Source organism: Pristiophorus japonicus, unplaced genomic scaffold (genome assembly GCF_044704955.1).
Source record: "Pristiophorus japonicus isolate sPriJap1 unplaced genomic scaffold, sPriJap1.hap1 HAP1_SCAFFOLD_947, whole genome shotgun sequence".
NCBI lineage: Eukaryota > Metazoa > Chordata > Chondrichthyes > Pristiophoridae > Pristiophorus > Pristiophorus japonicus.
In genome coordinates this window covers 81,374-94,929 of record NW_027254876.1, presented here as the reverse complement: position 1 = coordinate 94,929, position 13,556 = coordinate 81,374, and the positions used below count along the sequence as shown (strand labels likewise).

At 40.5% G+C, this 13,556-nt stretch overlaps 1 protein-coding gene across 5 annotated transcripts in view; it reads left to right on the top strand.

The window, feature by feature from the left end:
- LOC139258367 (liprin-alpha-1-like) overlaps nucleotides 1-13,556 on the top strand; it is a 73,795-nt gene that overhangs the window by 40,653 nt on the left and 19,586 nt on the right. For all 5 annotated transcript variants that reach the window (XM_070874747.1, XM_070874744.1, XM_070874743.1 and 2 more), the window contains 6 exons: nucleotides 715-805; nucleotides 2,684-2,765; nucleotides 4,161-4,361; nucleotides 6,378-6,553; nucleotides 7,507-7,604; nucleotides 10,925-11,100. In XM_070874747.1, the coding sequence (XP_070730848.1) occupies nucleotides 715-805; nucleotides 2,684-2,765; nucleotides 4,161-4,361; nucleotides 6,378-6,553; nucleotides 7,507-7,604; nucleotides 10,925-11,100 (824 nt within the window). The remainder of the gene's footprint in view (nucleotides 1-714; nucleotides 806-2,683; nucleotides 2,766-4,160; nucleotides 4,362-6,377; nucleotides 6,554-7,506; nucleotides 7,605-10,924; nucleotides 11,101-13,556) is intronic.

The window sequence follows — 13,556 nt, the reverse complement described above, 5'->3', positions numbered from 1 at the left end:
TGAAATTTTCTTGTCTGCATTAATATTACTTGCACACATTAATACTTTTGGGGACAATAACTTGTAATTGCTGTGTGTAATGTGGAGTGATTTGATATCTGGATGATGTTTTCAATGTTAACTGTTGGGGTGTGTATTACTTTTTGCTTTCCTGCATAATAGATGGGGGACGGTTGGGTAATAAGTGGAACCAGCATAAAATTTTATCACATTTTAATTAATATTTTGAAATCATTTTTAATAGGTATTCATTAGGCTTATTAATTTTGTATTCTGAACACTGAAATTTCAACTGGAACCTTAATTGAGCTAACAACAAGCAATCATAATTTTTTTTAAATAATGTACACTTTCTCTCCTTTCAACTGTTTTTAAAAAAAAATGCACATATAAAAATCACCTGTCTTTTTGGATCTCACACAGCCTTCTGAATTCCTTTAGACTCCCAACCACTAACTGCCCACATGCATACATACATCTGCTGAGTTTCCTTCATTCTGCTCCCAGTGAGCTATTCAGAGCTTTCGATGTCCAGGCTTCTCGCAGCTTCCTCTTGAGCTCCTTTGAAAGTGTTGTTACATTTTTGATATTTTATATTCAGGTGGGGGGTAAATAAAATGTAATTCAAAATCCAATTCACAATATTTGACTTGAAACTAGGTTAGATAATTTACTCCCATGAACGGTATAATGATTTAACTTTAAACTTTATAGCTGGCCTACCAGATATGGAAACCTGTCCTCAGGATACCTTGGGACTCAGTAAACTTGGCCAAGCAGAAAAAGATAGAAAGTTGAAAAAGAAGTAAGTTTTCTTTTCAAACTTTTTCTGAAGTAGTAACAAAAGTGCATGGCTATTTTGACTCCATTACACCAATTATTATTTTTTTAAACTGCAGTGGTATTTAAAATCGTTCATACTGCACAAATGGCAAAGTTTAAAATGCACACCAGCAATGTCTTTTGAACAATGTATGAACTGAGAAGGAAACTTGGCTCCTCCCAATACCCTTTCCTTCCCTCCCCCCCCCACCACATCCGTTCCTTTCCCCAATCATTTTACTTTTCATTTAAAATTAGTGTTTTACGCATTTTTTTTTCTTCATTTCTTTCCCTTCTTATGTTATTATTCACTCCATGACCTTAGTAGTAAATCAGGGTAAGTTCATTTATCATTAACTTTCATGAATGCATTGGGTTTGCTCTCTGGCTCTATGTCAATGTCTGATGGCAAAGGGAACTTTGTTTTTCTCTGGAATGTGTTGAATGCAGGAATATAACTTGGAATGCGAATATTTCCATTGGGTTCCAGTTTGTAAACAAGAGGGACATTATTATTTTTAATTAAATGTGTTTTGGACAGAGTATAGCAAACGGTTTAAAAAGTGGGTGTAGATTTAAAATGTTGTAGCTTCACCCAACAATCTTAAGAGTTCCAGACTTATAATGTCAGCCTTCCAAACAGAGGATCGCAGGTTTGAATCCCTGACTGAGTTGGCACCATTGGTTAAGTTTCACCAGGCTAGTTGGGAGAAGAAATGGCTGTGTATCTGTCCTACCTCATCATAGAATTGTGCCTCTGCCAGCCAGTCGTGAAGCGGCATTATTGACTGTGCTCTGTGGAGGTACCTGTGGATCAAGACCTGTATTTAATGCTGGAAGTGGTGATATTGGAAGTTGAGTCTTCATCGCCAGATCTGGCTTAACCACCACAAGCAATACAGTCTCAGCAGTGAAGTCCTGTTTCTCCAGAAAATTCCTCGTGCACAATATACTCGCTCCCATCACCTTGATGTTACCAAGCTCCGTTGCCTAAAGAGTATCAGTATTCCCCTTGCCTGCCCAGGATTCTTGTCTTCAAATTGCTTCATAGCTTTATCCAATTCGACTTCTAAAATCTACAGCCGTATCTGCTGGCCAACACATGCTGTTCCTCTGACTGGATTATTCTTTGTTCCTTGCCCCCTCAACCCTTCCAGCATCGACAAATCTTCCAACCATTGTGTGTCTGTCCCCTAGAATGTCTTCCTAAATATTTCTATCTTAGAGCCTCACTCTGCTTTCAAATGCATCCTAAAAATATGCATCTTCCACTCAACTTTCAATTCCAAACCCAAAGTTCCTCACTTCCTGCTCAATATCCAAATCTTTTCTCTCCTGCGCCCTCCCCAGCCCCTCATAAAGCACTCTGAGATGTTTTTGTATGGGAAGCACCATGTAAATATAAGTTGAAGTTTCAGGGATGTGGAGTAATATTAGTACTTTATCATAACCTCAATAACTGGAACTCTTTGAAAATGAAAATACCATTTGGTGAATGGTAATGTGAATTAAAATGGTGTTTTTCTGTGTGGAGCTTCACTGTGTAACCAACACCTTCCTTGCATAAAGGAATGAGTTCCCTGACTTCTCTAACTGTCTTTTGCTTTAAAAAAAAATAACAATGTTTGCTCATGCTTTCCCATGAATATTTCATGTCGCAAGTTTTTATTGGTCTAACGCTCTCTATCTGCATGTACTAAGTAAGTATTTTAAAACTCTTACAACATAATCTAACTGTCGTAAAACTACAAGACTGTTTATTTTGACCTGAGTGTGTCGGGTGAAAATTAATAATGGTAGTCTTTTTAATTTTATTCATTTGAAATGAATCTGGTTTGTTAATAAGATATTTGTACTTTAGGACGGAATTATTGGAAGAAGCACGAAGACAAGGTCTACCCTTTGCACTATGGGACGGGCCCACTGTAGTCGTATGGCTGGAGGTGAGATTGCAGATTTTAAATGGAAGGTTAATGCAACTTGGGTTATAAAAAATATAGCTTGTGTTTTTTCATAATACTAGTCAATTTTCTATAGTACACAGGATCAATCACAGAACAAATCATGGTCTTTAGGTGAAGAGGAATGAGAAGATAGAAACATAGAAAATAGGTGCAGGTGTAGGCCATTTGGCCCTTCAAGCCCGCATCACCATTCAATAAGATCATGGCTGATCATTCCCTCAGTACCCCTTTCCTGCTTTCTCTCCATACCCCTTGATCCCCTTGGCCATAAGGGCCATATCTAACTCCCGCTTGAATATATCCAATGAACTGGCATCAACAAATCTCTGCGGTAGGGAATTCCACAGGTTAATAGCTCTCTGAGGGAAGAAGTTTCTCCTCATCTCAGTCCCAAACAGCCTGCCCCTTATCCTAAGACTGTGTCCCCTGGTTCTGGACTTCCTCAACATCGGGAATAATCTACCCGCATCTAACCTGTCCTGTGTAATTGGACCAGGTTGTGCAGACAATAGTTCAGTCCCCATTTTAAAGTCCATACACTCTGTCCCAAATTTAAATAATACTTGGATTTTATATTGCTACTTATAGTTAAATAGCAAAACTAAGGGCAATTGGTGATGCAGAGATGTAGATTTGGGTGGAGCCTAGTGGGTCTACGGTACAGGCTGAGGCGTTGGCATGTACCAAACTGAAGTGCTACAGTGCCACTACTGGCCAAAGGATATAATTACAACATTGCAAACTTCATAGAATCATAGAATGATGCAGCACAGAAGGAGACCTTTCTGCCCATTGTGCCTGTGCCGGCTCTTCGAAAGAGTTATCCAATTAGTTCTATTTCCTTGCCCTTTCCCCATAGGCCTAGAATTTTTTTCTTTTCAAGTATATATCCAATTCCCCTTGGAAAGTTACTATTTAATCTGTTTCCACCACCCTTTGATGCAGTGCATTCCAGATCAGCATAACTCACTACGTTTTTTTTTAAATTCTCCCCAAACTTAGACAAGTTTCATTCAAAAAGTAGACACACACATTTATATTGGGTGGGGGGGTGGTGGGGAGCTAACACAAAACTCTTACAACAGAAAGTAAGGTTTTGTAAACCACAACTGCAGGGAGACATGGGGGATAATTTTAATCTAACCCGCCCATCGGTTTTGTGGCCCGCTCGATTTTAATCTCGATTGAAGTCAATGAAATATTGGTCAGAGTGTAAAACGGGCGTTCCACCGATGATCTGGATTTTCCGCCTGGTGAGTTAGGTTGAAATTGGCTGCATAACATTTTTAAGTTGTGGTTGGTCAATTTGTGAAGTAATTTTTTGTACATCAATCTCTACCCGGAGCATTATACTGATTGTGTTTTTGTTTCCAGCTTTGGGTCGGAATGCCAGCTTGGTATGTGGCAGCGTGTAGAGCCAATGTAAAAAGCGGTGCTATTATGTCGGCCTTATCAGACACAGAAATACAGCGCGAGATTGGCATCAGTAACCCTCTCCACAGGTTAAAATTGCGTCTAGCTATCCAGGAGATGGTATCACTAACCAGTCCTTCAGCACCTCCAACATCTCGAACGGTAGGAACAAATCTCATTGCTCTAAGATTAAAACTAGTAACTGGATACATGAACTTTTCCAACGGTTCAGTAAGAATTTCAGTTGTGTGCCATGTTTTGTTTTGGAAATGATTTATTTTGCTGTTTTGAGTCTGTGAAGAGTTCACTACATATTGTGGAAGCCGATGCTAGAAAGTGTTTTAAGTTGGAGGCGATAAAATGCAATGTTTTATTATACCTGTATACTTATTTTAAGCAGAATCTTGTATAGAGTTATTAAGATAACCTCCTTCCCACGCCTGAACTGATCGGGAATGTCAGTCCTCAGCCACAAAGCTAGATTTTAGCAGCCTGATAAATAATAGTTTTGCAACTGCTCTGGCATCATTTTAAGGAACTGTAGCTTGAGCTTAAGCTAGCCTCCTTAAACATACCTGTTGCTTAATGATCTGCCACCTCTCCTCTTTATTACTGCTTTCCTGTCATTGGATTTGGTTGGGTCTCTATGGGTCATGTGATTAGTCCACTGGAAATGTCTGGTTAACACATGAAGAAATGGAAACTCTTGCTGCTACACCGCAAACGGTTAGTCCCACATGTTTAGTGGCTTCGGTCCGTGATCCCTTCCCCCTGTATCTTGTGCTTTCCAATCTTGTAAACGTGGTTATATATATTCAGTTGTAATTACTTTGGGGATTTTATCATTTCAATTGAAAATTAAAGTGGATGGATGCACATATACACATTGTGCATATGGCTTACTGAAAAACAATGTCTGTTAGTTTGGATTCTATCTTTGTTGTATCTCACCCAAGGGACTTTGCTATGTAAGCGGTACAACTCTCAGCTTTAATGCAAGTATAATCGAACATCCTTTCTATCAAATATGCAATAGGAATTGTGGAGGAAGCTAGATGGCCTACTCACATTCCGATCATATGAACCATTACATAATTTACAACTTGTACTGTACACAGCATTACATTATATTCTGTGCTGGAAGTTATCACAATAATGTGACTATTTTCAGAGCAGCTTCCATGAAACCGTAAAATAGCTAAACCTTGTGTTTGACAATCTTGATATATAGAAGGAACTTTAAAAAATAATATACCAGTTTTGTATCTGAATACATTCCTGTGGTTAAATAGCAAATACATAGTACAGAATATCGTCTTAGCAAGCAACTTTATTCTACTTATGAGAAAGATCATGATGTTTTCCTAACCAGTAACATAAAATGAGCATCCAATATTATCCATTGTATCTCATATGATTACAGACATGAGAGAACTTTATTTGCACATTGAAAATAATTCAAAGGATATTTTTCTTGTGTAGTAATCGTAGGTCTAAATTAATAGTATGCTTGTGTAGAAAGGTTGTTTCAAAATGCAGATTCATCAAGTACATATTTTCTATATCAGCCTAACAATCTATTGCATGACTATTTATTTAGCATGGATGTTTCTTTTAAACTTGCGCTTGAGGAATCTGTGCTTGGGATTTCACAGATTGCTGGTTTGTGTTGCATCCATTAGTAATACTGTCTGTGAGCTTACTAAACCAATATACCATTATTAACTTTATGATCCATGTTTTCCCCATGCTTTTCTAACTGCTTTAACATCAGGATGATGAAGAGGGCAGCTGGGCCCAGGTGGGCTTTTTAAAAATACATGTTTACTTGTTAGTTGGTAACTTGTTCTCCCTTTATTTGCTTGTGTTCTAATGTTAAAGTATTTCTCAAAGGCAATCATTTACACTAACTTAACATTTGCTGAGAATGTAGTTTTACACGGCAGTAAGACGATGTCTATTTTAAGACTGAATTATGTTTAGGTCAATATAAACAATGTGTTAATTGCCTGGGTTTGTTCCAGACTTCATTTCATGCTGTCATTAAGGAGTAAAAACCTGTTTCATTTGCCAACACTGATCCCCAGGATTAATAATCAAATCATTAAATATATGTCTTTGGTAATTAAAGTGGACTCCATGATAATATTGTGTATTTTTCTTTTGCGGGGAGTTAAGACTTTAGCATATGGGGACATGAATCATGAGTGGATTGGCAACGAGTGGCTTCCTAGCTTGGGTTTGCCTCAGTATCGCAGCTACTTCATGGAATGTCTTGTTGATGCTCGAATGCTGGACCATTTGACAAAAAAAGATCTACGGGGGCAGCTTAAAATGGTCGATAGCTTTCACAGGTACATTTCTTGGTGCTAGGTGCATCGTCGCATTCTTCGGATGATCTGGTAGTTTAAAAAAAAATGTTCTAGTATCAGACATGCAGGGATCATTTGATTAATTTGCTTTTGAAATTTTTATCCCTGGAATGCAACAATTAATTTAGGCTGTTTTGCAGTGCAAAAATCTGCACAACTTTAAATATATATATTTTTCTAAGTTTGTTGGGGAGATTATGGTGCAAGTTTGTAATTTTTTTTAAAAAGCCATAAGTAATTCAACCATGTGAACATTTTAATGAAATTTCAACACCTGATACAGGGTATATCTCTGCATTCATTTTAATGAATCTATAATCCCCACGCTTGCAGATGAATGAAAACAGCTCAGAAAAGTATCAGCTGAGCTTAAGTTTTTGTTTTAAACAGTTTTGAGTGGAAAAGCCGATCTTAATTGAGCCAGGATTGAACAAGTGCCTCTTTTGCTGTTTATTTGCTGGAATTAAGCCACTTTAATTACTTTAAAGAGAGACAAATGACGTCATTGCGTATTTAACACTTCTGACATATTCCAGCAATAGTTTAGTTTACTTGTCACTTCCTGAAGATTAATCAAACTGCACGAAAAGTTAAATTGAAAGATAGCTATTTGGATGGATTCAACTGCTTAGGCTGAATCAAAATTGTAATCCGAAAGAAACATGGAAGTGTTAAAATGATTGGTGAAGTCAGGAATGGGTTTTTAACAACATCTGAATATTGAAATAAATTTTAAAAATGTAAAGGAAAAGATAAACTTACATTAAGGATATAAAAAATTAAACTGGAAGGATAAAAAATTTAAAGAAATTATCAGGAAAATAAACTTACCAGAGAACGATAAAAATAATTGAAGGTAAATGTATGAGCTCCAAAATGCTTGCTGGTTCACTCATGGTAGGCTTTGCCTAAATGTCTGTTTTGTTTTTAAACAGAAAAAGCCTACACTGTGGAATAATGGCTTTAAAAAGACTAAATTATGATCGCAAAGAATTGGAAAGGAGGCGTGAAGATGGCCAACATGACATTCGGGGTAATGGTTGTTGTGGTGTGGTGCTCTTGCCTCTGGTACAATCTCGCTTCCCAGGCCAACAGTGACCCAGCTTGTTGTGTGATACAACTCTCTCTTGGTCTTTATACTTTCAGGGCTTGAAGCAGGTTTTCAAACCAAAAACAGCCCAATATTTTCGATTTGGCTCCCTCCAAAATGGATAGTGAGACCCAGATAGAGGAAAACCTGCAACATTAATTTAACTAAATAATGTATAGATTTTTTTTTAAAGATGGCAGCCCTGCTCTACATCTCCACCACATGAATAGATCCCTCCATTGCCTCTGTTGCCAGACTGCAAATGTTTTATCTCATAATACTCCTGTGAAGCGACTTGGAACATTTCACTACGTTAAAGGCGCAATATAAACACGTTTGTTCACAATTTTTTTGTTAAACATTGGGAAGACTGAAGCTATCACTTTTGACCCATGGCACCGATTCCATACCCCTCCCAAGCCACATTCGGGTTGACCCAGACTGCTTGCAACCTCAGCACCCCATTTGACCCTGACCTGAGTTTCCAATCCCATAACCTCCCAGTTCCACAATATCTCCCTATCTCAGCCCATCTGCTGCTCACCCTTAACCATGCCATTGTCACCTCCAGACTTGACTATCCAACTGCTCTCCTGGCCGGCCTCCCATCCTCCACCCTTTTTAAAAACCAGCTCATCCAAAACTCTGCTGCCCATGTCCTAACTCGCACCATCACCCCAGTCCCTGCTGACCTACATTGGCTCCCACTTCTCCAATGCCTTCCATTTTTAAAATTCTTATCCTTGTGGTTAAAACCCCTATCTCTGGAGCCTCCTTCAGGCTTACAACTGCACCACTCCATCCAGAAGTCACTCATCTTCAGACCATGATCCCTTGTGCATCCCCCACCCCTGCTCTCTGCCTTCAGCTATCTAGGCCTTATGCTGTGACACAAATTGACCAGAAATAGCAGTGAACCTGGGGACTGGGAGAAATTTAGAACTCAGCAGAGGAGGACAAATGATTTGATTAGGGCAAGGAAAATAGAGTAAGAGAGGAAGCTTGCGGGGAACATTAAGACGGACTGCAAAAGTTTCTATAGATATGTAAAGAGAAAAAGGTTCGTAAAGACAAACGTAGGTCCCCTGCAGTCAGAATCAAGGGAAGTCATAATGGGGAACAAAGAAATGGCAGACCAATTGAACAAGTACTTTGGTTCGGTATTCACTAAGGAGGACACGAACAACTTCCGGATATAGAAGGGGTCAGAGGGTCTAGTAAGAAGGAGGAACTGAGGGAAATCCTTATTAGTCGGGAAATTGTGTTGGGGAAATTGATGGGATTGAAGGCCGATAAATTCCCACGGCCTAATGGACTGCATCCCAGAGTACTTAAGGAGGTGGCCTTGGAAACAGCGGATGCATTGACAGTCATTTTCCAACATTCCATAGACTCTGGATCAGTTCCTATCGGGTGGAGGGTAGCCAATGTAACCCCACTTTTTAAAAAAAGGAGGGAGAGAGAAAATAGGGAATTATAGACCGGTCAGCCTGACCTCAGTAGTGGGTAAAATGATGGAATCAATTATTAAGGATGTCATAGCAGCGCATTTGGAAAGAGGTGACATGATAGGTCCAAGTCAGCATGGATTTGTGAAAGGGAAATCATGCTTGACAAATCTTCTGGAATTTTTTGAGGATGTTTCCAGTAGAGTGGACAAGGGAGAACCAGTTGATGTGGTATATTTGGACTTTCAGAAGGCTTTCGACAAGGTCCCACACAAGAGATTAATGTGCAAAGTTAAAGCACATGGGATTGGGGGTAGTGTGCTGACATGGATTGAGAACTGGTTGTCAGACAGGAAGCAAAGAGTAGGAGTAAATGGGGACTTTTCAGAATGGCAGGCAGTGACTAGTGGGGTACCGCAAGGTTCTGTGCTGGGGCCCCAGCTGTTTACATTGTACATTAATGATTTGGACGAGGGGATTAAATGTAGTATCGCCAAATTTGCGGATGACACTAAGTTGGGTGGCAGTGTGAGCTGCGAGGAGGATGCTGTGAGGCTGCAGAGTGACTTGGTTAGGTGAGTGGGCAAATGCATGGCAGATGAAGTATAATGTGGATAAATGTGAGGTTATCCACTTTGGTGGTAAAAACAGAGAGACAGACTATTATCTGAATGGTGACAGATTAGGAAAAGGGGAGGTGCAACGAGACCTGGGTGTCATGGTACATCAGTCATTGAAGGTTGGCATGCAGGTACAGCAGGCGGTTAAGAAAGCAAATGGCATGTTGGCCTTCATAGCGAGGGGATTTGAGTACAGGGGCAGGGAGCTGTTGCTACAGTTGTACAGGGCCTTGGTGAGGCCACACCTGGAGTATTGTGTACAGTTTTGGTCTCCTATCTTGAAGAAGGACATTCTTGCTATTGAGGGAGTGCAGCGAAGGTTCACCAGACTGATTCCCGGGATGGCGGGACTGACATATCAAGAAAGACTGGATCAACTGGGCTTGTATTCACTGGAGTTCAGAAGAATGAGAGGGGATCTCATAGAAACGTTTAAAATTCTGACAGGTTTAGACAAGTTAGATGCAGGAAGAATGTTCCCAATGTTGGGTAAGTCCAGAACCAGGGGTCACAGTCTAAGGATAAGGGGTAAGCCATTTAGGACCGAGATGAGAAGAAACTTCTTCACCCAGAGAGTGGTGAACCTGTGGAATTCTCTACCACAGAAAGTTGTTGAGGCCAATTCACTAAATATATTCAAAAAGGAGTTAGATGTAGTCCTTACTACTAGGGGGATCAAGGGGTATGGCGAGAAAGCAGGAATGGGGTACTGAGGTAGCCTGTTCAGCCATGAACTCATTGAATGGCTGTGCAGGCTCGAAGGGCCTAATGGCCTACTCCTATACCTATTTTCTATGTTTCTATAACCTCCACAAAAGATCTTCGCCTCTCTAATATTGTATTTTCCTTCAAGACCCTCCTTAAAACCCACCTGTTTGACCAATTGATTGGCCATCCCACCTATTATCATCTTTGGCGTGGCCTCCCTTTTTGTTTGATTACCCTCTTCGAAGCATGTCAGAACATTTTTCTACATTAGACGCGCACACATTAATTGTTTTTATCACACATTATCCAGTATGTATTATGAGTATCGTTTAATACTTAACGACCGCCGTGGCTTAAGAATAAATTTGCACAGTTTGTTCAATTAGATTGTTTAGATCTGATCTTACAGATTTGTAATCTGTTAAATATTGTAATGCAAAATGGACCACCTTCCCTCTGATGATTCTGTTCCCTTTACTTTTTACAGATGTTATGGTGTGGACTAATGAGCGAGTAATACGCTGGGTGCAGTCCATTGGACTTAAGGAATATGCAAATAGTCTTTTAGAAATTGGAGTTCATGGTGGACTACTTGCCCTAGACGAACTTTTTGATTACAATGCACTAGCTCTTTTGTTACAGATACCAATGCAGAATACACAGGTAAACAAAGGGAGCTAACATTTCAATATGTAGGAAAACCAGTTTGTGTACACTGTTTTCCAAACACTAATTTCTTTTAGACCAGCTATCAATCAAGTGAAGTCTTTATTTTAATTGCCTGTGTTTCACTTGTATGTAAAATTAAAATTTTCTGTCAAGTAGGTTTTTATGGTGTGATATGCAGTCTTGATAAAATTGCATTGTTTTTAGATAACATTTTTACGATAGTGAGCTTAAATGCATACAAGACGGAACATCCCAGTAATACTGCGGGGGAGAAAAACCTCACATTTTCTTCTTGTAGAAGTGGACCAAATACCAGTATATAAGCTGAACAACAGGTGATGTGATGCCAAAGGTTGGAGCTGAAAAGTGCAAGAAAGTAATGTGAAGTGGTATTGTGAGAAGTTACTTCTACTTTCGAGGGAAGTTAAGGGATTTAAGACATTTCCAGGGATTTTAAATTCAAAGATAATGTGCTCTCAAAACTGAGTGCATACTCTTCAGATTTACAAGAAGCTGTTTCCAGCCTGGTTATTTCCTTATACCAAAGTAGCATGAAGGATTCTAAAGATGATATATTTTTTGGCAGAAAAAAAATTGATGCATCATGTCCTCCAGGTCCCCTAAGATACCAAATGGATCTGCTACTGCTCTATTCCTGTTCAACATGTTGGAAAGTTGGCATTGGTTAGCTTATCTGAGAATGGAGGGAGTGGCTCTGTACACTGCATGCCCAGAAGAGTGCTTTGGGGGTGGTGCAATGGGAAAACTAATCTAGGACGCTATGGCCCCAAGTTTCCACATGATTTGCTCCTGATTTTTAGGAGCAACTGGTGTAGAACGGAGTATCTTAGAAATCGGAATTCTCGTCATTTAGTTTGCTCCAGTTCTAGTTAGTTAGAACAGTTTCACTTTGAAACAGAATTTTTTTTTCAAAAGGGGGCGTGTCCGGCCACTTACGCCTGATTTCAAAGTTTCGTGAGTGAAAACTTACACCAAACTAACTTCGAATGGAGTAAGTGAAGATTTTTGTACGCTTGAAAAAAACCTTGTCTACACTTTAGAAAATCAGGCGTAGGTTACAAATTAGGTGTAGGGAACGAGGCGGGGGGCGGGGGCGGGGGAAGGGAAGTCATTAAATTCTACAATCAATCCTTAGTTATACTTATACAAATATTATACAAATAAATCCAACCTGAATAAAAATTTATAAGCAAAGAAAAGATTAAATAAACCATGTTCCTACCTGTGTGAAAGTGCTTCAGGCAGGCCTTTCATGTTGGAGACAGGCAGCGGTGTGGCGTCAGTGTCTCGACGGCAGCGGCAACAAGCTTCGAGCTGAGCTGCAGTGCTTGAGGCAGGCCTTCATTCTCTTCGTAGCTGGCCGCGAAGAAGCAGCACCGGACGGACCCGAGGCCATTCGGCCATGAGATAGCAGCGGCGTCAGTGGCTGGCCGGCAGCCGAAGAATCAGCAGCGGACCGACGTGAGGCCATTCGGCCATAGGATATCAGCGGCGTCAGTGGCTGGCCGGCAGCCGAAGAATCAACACCTGACACACACAGCTCTTTATGGTGCTTGAGGCCATTCGGCCACGCTTTAGGGGCGGCGTCAGTGGCTCGACGGCAGCCGAAGATACAGCAGCAGCCTTCGAGCTGTGAGAGGGACTGAGGCCATTTGGACAGAGAGAGGCAGCCACATCGACAGTTTTATATTTAAATTTGCAGAATGGGTGCTGCATTGTCAACACCACGTATTATGCAATGGTTTGCCATCTTTGTTCTTGGTGGACGTTGATCCATTGCAAAGTTGAATTGGCACTCTTATTTCTCCAAACACACAGTCCTTAATGTGCATGCACCAATGCAAACACCGGTTCTGCAAGTGTAGCAGTGAAAAGCTGAACTCACTGATTTCAGCAGGTGATTTATTCAGCAGTGCTGCTAAAAGCACTCCCTCACACACAGAAATATCAAAAAAAATTAAATTACAAGCCTTTGCAGGGTCCAATAAACAAATCTTCACTTTTTCTGCAGTATTTTTAAAAATGGCCGAGTGCCAATGTTTGTGAGACTGCACGTGCGCGCACGCTCCAATGCGCACGCGCAGGGTTGCCGGCACCACGAAGGCTAATTTAAATTGTACACGCCCCCTGCTACTTAGAAAATCAGCGCGAGTGTTAGGCTCCGCCCCCTGCTGCGAAGAGCGCACCGCGCCAAGCAGACATCGAGCTCCAAGGAGCTCGAGAATATCGGACTTTTTTTTAGGTGCAGTTTTCGGCACGAAAAACAGGCGCCCAGCTCGGAGGTGCGCCGTTTTCGCCACGGGACGAAACTTGGGGCCTATGTTCCCACCTCAGTAAATTTGAGCGTTTCAGATCAATTTTCTTTCCTGAAATTTTGTTCTACAGTAACCTGCTGCTGATTCATGGTACCCACAGCTTAGGGACTTGTT